Here is a 6,349-nt window from a genome sequence, read left to right as displayed (position 1 = left end):
TTTCAATCATAATAATTGCCAGATTTGTATTTTCTTTTTTCTTTTTTTTTTTTAAGATTTTATTTATTTATTTGACAGAGAGATAGACAGAAGAGCACAAGCAGAGGGAGTGGCAGAGGGAGAGGGAGAAGCAGGCTCTGCACTGAGCAGGGAACCTGATGCGGGACTCGATCCCAGGACCCTGAGATCATGACCTGAGCCGAAGGCAGACACTTAACCATCTGAGCCACCCAGGCGCCCGCCAGATTTGTATTTTCTATTCTGGATTCCTAATTATATAGGACGATTGAGGGTAATTCAAAGTGTTTCAGAATCACCTACTGCCAAGATTCTGGAAAATGTCTTTTGCAAAACAGAATGTTAATGCTCTGAGGACTCTATTATATCTGTACCAACATGTTCTGTGCACTTTTATGGAATGAGAAGGTAAAGGGCTAGGTTCATCATAACTACTATTGTAATGTCACTATGTGCTGACACTCTGTCAGTCAGCAAATACTGAGAACCTATTTTGTTTCAATTTTTAGTTATATGTATTTGAATATTGTTAATTTCTAAAGATAACTAGAATAAACTCAGGAGGATAAGTTAGATATATATTTAAGTGTATGGTCTTATACAGATCTTACAAAAGTATTGCAGACCATGAATGTCTTCATCTAAATGATTAAAGGAAATAATGTTTCTTAAGAATTGTCTAAAATGAGAATAATTCAATAGATGCTTTAGTTCTTAAATACCTCTTTATTTTAAACTGAACTGTTGTAGGGAGCTGTAAGTAAGATCAACTTTTGGTCTGTTTCACAAAATAGCAAGTTTTATCCTGTTATCATGCTTGATACTTTAAAAACTCTTAACCTTATCCTCATCTGCAATGAAATATTTTGGTATATTAATTTCTTTCTGGTAGTAGTAGTCAGTTGTAATAACCAGCATGTGCACGCATGCACACACACATACACACACACACAAAGATGACAATAAAATAAAAAGGCCTAATAAAGAGTATGTTAATAAACTTCATTACAGAGAGGTGGCCAAGAAGGAAAGCCATGACTCCTTTTTCCATTTTATGAAACAGAGCACAAGCAGTATTTTGCAAGGCTACAAAGTTTTCTTTTCCATTTGTACCATTTTTTGGTAGAAGTAGGACTTTCTTTCTTTCTTTCTTTTTGTTTTTCTTTCTTTCTTTCTTTCTTTTCTTTTCTTTTTTTTTTTTTTTTGCATAAGCATCTACAAACTCTAAAGGTAGGCAAATAAGTACTATGAGACCAGTGAATTACTTTTAGCTACTTCTGCTATGCTAATCAGGTGAGAGAAATCTGGGTTTCATATTAGGAGCCCTTCTAAATGGTTTAATTCCTTTACAGCTACCATTAGCTGTCAGCTTCAGCGTGGATATTGTCCATGTGCACTTTGAGGTAGTCATTCCTTGTAAACTTCTTATGGCAAAACTGGCATTCTGCCAGTGGACGATTGGGATTGTGAGTCATCTTGTGTCGGATCAGCATTTTCTTTAGGCTAAAAGCCAAGTCACAAACCTAGAAAAGACGCAAAGATACCAATCATATTATACTGAAAAACCTGAAGATATGCCAATTTATCATTTATACAATATACATTATGCATAGTCCTATTATCAAGTATGTACGGATGGGCATAAGAACAAAAATTGCTTGAAATAAATGGAATTTAACATCCCAACTAAAGGGTAAAGAAAATTAATTATAGTTCCCAAAAGCTGCATTTAATGTGTGTGTCCTTTACATCCTAGCCACCCTCCTTCCCCCTCCACTACTGTATTTAAACATGTCTAGAGAAACAACTCCTGGGGAACAGTATCTTTCTTCCCATGATGGAGTGTATTGACAATTTTATATTAAACCTCTTAAACAAAATGCCTAATGGCCCAGAGGGCATCTCTCCATATGACATAAATAGCACAAGACATGTCTCACCAGTGATCCCTTCAATTTAGTCCCATTTATGAAGTAAAAGGTTAATACTGCTTTCAGCATCCTAAGTGGAAGTTTTTTACCCACAATTCCAATTCTTTATTTCTTATTATATACACTCATTTAACTAAGGCATCCAATGTTTACTTCATATAAGCTCTGCCACATCGCCATCTGGCCCAACAGACGTTAACAGTCCAATAATTAAAAATATTATATTACCACAGAAGATTTAAGGTTTTCCTGCCTCAGTACTTTCCCACTTCTCTTGATGTAGCTTCCTCTTACTAACTCCTTGGGGAAGCCTATATGATCTGTCTGCCAGAAGTCCTCTGTTAATTGCTTTCATAGTAGCTTTTACTTTTCCTTTATAACACTTACCCTGAATGTAATTAATTATTAGGTGATTTTTTTATGTCTGTCTCCTTACTGGTCTAAGAAACATTAGGGCAAGAGTAGTCATTCCATAAATATTTGTTGACTTAAAGAAAGGTAGATAAGATATTTGATAGCTAGGTAAGTCTTTTGAGCAATTAAGTACACCAAAGGCTGTGGAATAATTCCAGAGAAATCAAAGAAGGTAACTATAGAGATTATTTTCAAATAAAAGAAACTCTGAGTTTCCAAATTGTCTTTATAAGTGTAATCAAAATTTGTTATCATAACATAGAATTATAATGTATCCCCTATTTTCTGTTTTCCTGGCTCCTTCTCTAAACCCCACATAATGAATAGATACCAAATTCCTCATTGGCTTCCCACTGAAAGTAGATTCAAAATAAATTCCTTACCATGGTTAAAAGGCCCATCAATTTGCTCTCCAACTTCACTTGCATCCCTTCTTTCTCATGATGCTCCAGCTCCACCTGCCTTCTTACCTCCCCTAATACCCAGACTCATTCCCACCTACAGGCCTTGATTTATACTGTTCCCTGAGCCTGGAATGTTCTCTTCCCCATGGCTGACTCTTTCTCATCTTTTAGGTTACTTAGAGTTACCTTCTCAGAGACTTCTTCCTTAAGTATTCTTTTATGCCTCCCCCTCCTTTTTTAAAATTGCTCTCAGTCTTTATCATAGAATGCAATTCAAGTTTATTTGTTCAATGTCTATACCCCACAGGAATGTGAGTTCTGTGAGCATAGGGGACATAGTGTCTTGTTCACTGTCTCATTTCAGTGCTTGGCACAGGAACTAGGTTGAAGGGCTAACAGCTTTCATTATGTGCCAGGAACCACTCTTTGCAATTCATAAACATTAACTTGTGCAATCCTCACCTCACCCTTTTAGGTAGATACTAGTACTATGAGCTCCATTTTACAGAAGAAACTGACACATTCACTTCAGTGTCTCAAGCAGGTTGTCCAAGGTCACAGAACTAGGAAGTGGTTTCCAGGATTTAAACCTATGCAGTCTGGGTTTAGAATCTTTACAACCCCAAGGACAGACTATTATTAAAGGCTCAAACTTCAAACAAAGATACGTGAGCTGACTGTACTTCTTCCATTTGTCTGGCTGACACCATTTTTAAGGAATAAAAACCTCTTTGAAAAAAATAAAGGAGGTTCTCAGACAGTTCAGCTCACCAGTGTGTTGTGAGGGATACCAGTCAAGTTCATTTACATGGTCACCATGGGAAAATTACAGCAGCAGCAAGCTGGAGAAATGAAAAGGAAGTTGAGAAAAATGCTGAAGTCATTGATAATCGCTCTGAGTTAAGGAATCCTAGAAGCTCCACATAGGAGCTGGGAGGAGAACATCCCAATGGATTTTTGAATGAGGGCCAGGTAGAGGATTAAATGTCAGTAGAGGATAGCTGATGTCACAGTTGTGAAAGTGACTACCTACATGTTAAAAGCTATATTTTCATGAACTTAAGTGTAGTCATTAAGAGACTTCAAACTGATGTTCTGTATAAATCAGTAAAATGCAAGGACATTCATGGTCATTTTAAAATTAAGGGAGAGCAAGAAAGAATTCAAATAGTGCAACAGGGATGCTTCCTTTTCTTTATTTCCACCTAAATTTCTTAGCCAACCCTTCCACCTACTCCAAATTAGTATTAATTCACCTGCCAAAGAATAGGAAAATATTTATTCTTTCTCTAGGCTAGCAGTAAACTGATTTTGTTTTAAAATGAAGTCAAAAAACACATTTACTGAAGTACCTTGAGAGATAATATTAAAATTCTATACAAACATCTTCAGTTAATATTTATCAATCACATACAATGTGCCTTGCGCCACTTCAGTTAGAAACAGAATGACAAAGAGCACTCTGTCCTGCCCTGTGGAGCCCCCAGTCCTAAAGAGAAATATTTTCAATGCCATGAACATAACGCTAGGAGAAGCAACAGAGGAGAGCACAATCAAGTCTTCCCGGATGTATGGGGGCTATCATGTCGTAAGGTGGGGAATGATATCCCAGGGAGAGGGAAGAGAATGTGCAAATGTACAGGGATGTGACGAGCAAGGTTCATGTGGGGAGGTGAAAACAGTTCACCAAGGCTGAAGAAATAGATTATTAGAGCAATAAATTGACATAAATAAATAAGAGAAATAACTTCACAAAGAAGTTAGAGTTGAAGGCTGGAGCCAGACCCTGGAGATCCTGGTAATTATAATAAGACACTGGAAGTATCTTCTGCAAGTGGTGGGGATTCATTAAAGGATTCTAAATAGAGACTAAAACTAAAATATCATTTAGTCACCAAGGTCAAGAGTATGAAACTGGAGTCAGCATGGTCAATACTATTATTCCACTCTAAGCCAGAAATGATTTGGATATGAACTAAGACAGCACTTACTACTTCATCGATTCATGCTTTTAAAAATATTCACTAAATATTTCTTATTTTGGATGTTCTAGGCCTGGGGACACAGCAATGAACAATAAAGAAAAAAAAACTCTGTTGTCATGGAACTTAGAATCGATGATAAATAATTAAACAAACAAACATGTAATATTTCAGGTGGATGCATAAAGGAGAAGAACACGGGCTGAGGGTTAAGAAAGTAATGGAAATAAGAAAGAGAAGAATTCAAACAGAGAATTGAAATAAGTACAGGAGAAGACCATAAAGATACTTGAGAATGGTGTCCCAGGCCAGGGAAGCAGGCACCGCACCCCCCCCCCCCAACAAAAAAACCTATTTATTGGAATACACTTAGTGTGTCTGAAAAACAGCAAAGAAATGATGCGGCCAGAGTGAGGTGGCTGGTGGTGGTGAAGTCAGAGAGAGCAGTTGGGGTAGGAGGATGGGGGTGCAGATCCCTATGGACTTTCAGACCATGGTAAAACCTTGGTTTTCACTCTAAATGGGATGGACAGTCATTGGAAGGTTTCAGCAAACGAGTGAAATATAATACATATACAACCTATATCTAAAATATATAAAATCTGACTCAGGTTCTAGAAAGATCACTCTGGGTGGCAAGCTTAGGACTGGGAGGAGCAAAGATCAAAGAGATAAATTAAGAAACGACGGCATTACTGCAGGGGACTAAGATGGTAGCTGGGGAGATGTTAAAAGTGTTCATATTCTCAACTTATTTTAAATGTAGAGCCAATTGGATTTGCTACTGGGATGGAGGTCAGGGGTGAGAAAAAGAGAGGAGTAAAGGTGGCAATGGAAATTTAGAGAAGAAAATAAGTTTGAGAAATATATAGAAGGAAAGACTGTCAGGAATTACTGGGACTGAATGAGAGCTTCTTGGGTTGGAACCCTAGGATCCTGACTTGGCCAGTTTTAAGTGGTAGAGAAGAGGTAAGTCACTCAATTTCCGTGAGCCTCAGTTGCTTCACAGAGGTGGAAATAATACCTGGGTATTTCTGGGGTGTAGTGAAGATCAGAGAGAATATATATAAACTGAGTCACTGTGTCTTTCCCACGATAGAAGCTCAACTAGATGATGGTCATGGAAAAATGTCTGGCACGAGGCTCAGAGCTTTGGTTTGGGTTATTTGGAGATGGTGGAACCCTCAGAGAGATGTATAGGTAAAGGGAACATGCTGAGTGACTGAGAAGGCTGGAGAGATACTGATTTCAGTCTGGAATATAGGAGAGAAGTCTTACAGGCAGCTTCAAAATATCTGCCTAGAGTTCAAAAGAGAAATCTAGGCAGGAGAAAGAGAGATTTGGAAGTCATCACCATAGGGATAGTAGCAAAGATACTAGAAGCTCAATAGCTATGGCATGCCAGGGGAACTGCAAGGCATAGAATGACTGCGCCAAAGGGGCTAGTGTTGATGAGTGAAGTGGCATTTGAGAAAAATTATAAAGAACTGAGATCAACATATATCAGTTTTTTCTTGACAATTTTGCTCTAACGCGACTCAAATGTCATCCGTGTGTGTGTGTGTGTGTGTGTGTGTGTGTGTGTGTGTGTGTGTGTGTG

At 37.9% G+C, this 6,349-nt stretch overlaps 1 protein-coding gene across 2 annotated transcripts in view; it reads right to left on the bottom strand.

The window, feature by feature from the left end:
* Positions 1–266: 266 nt before the first annotated feature.
* The window catches only part of PRDM5 (PR/SET domain 5), a 193,026-nt gene continuing 186,943 nt past the window's right edge, over positions 267–6,349 (bottom strand). The window contains exon 16 of one of the 2 annotated variants that reach the window (XM_021681494.1): positions 267–1,541. In XM_021681494.1, the coding sequence (XP_021537169.1) occupies positions 1,377–1,541 (165 nt within the window). In that variant the 3' untranslated portion in view covers positions 267–1,376. The remainder of the gene's footprint in view (positions 1,542–6,349) is intronic. The other variant, XM_044912634.1, reaches the window with a different exon arrangement.

The sequence above is a fragment of the Neomonachus schauinslandi genome, chromosome 2, assembly GCF_002201575.2.
Source record: "Neomonachus schauinslandi chromosome 2, ASM220157v2, whole genome shotgun sequence".
Classification (NCBI taxonomy): Eukaryota; Metazoa; Chordata; class Mammalia; order Carnivora; family Phocidae; genus Neomonachus; species Neomonachus schauinslandi.
The sequence above is the reverse complement of the archived record's forward strand: the minus strand, read 5'-3'. Positions and strand labels throughout refer to the sequence as shown.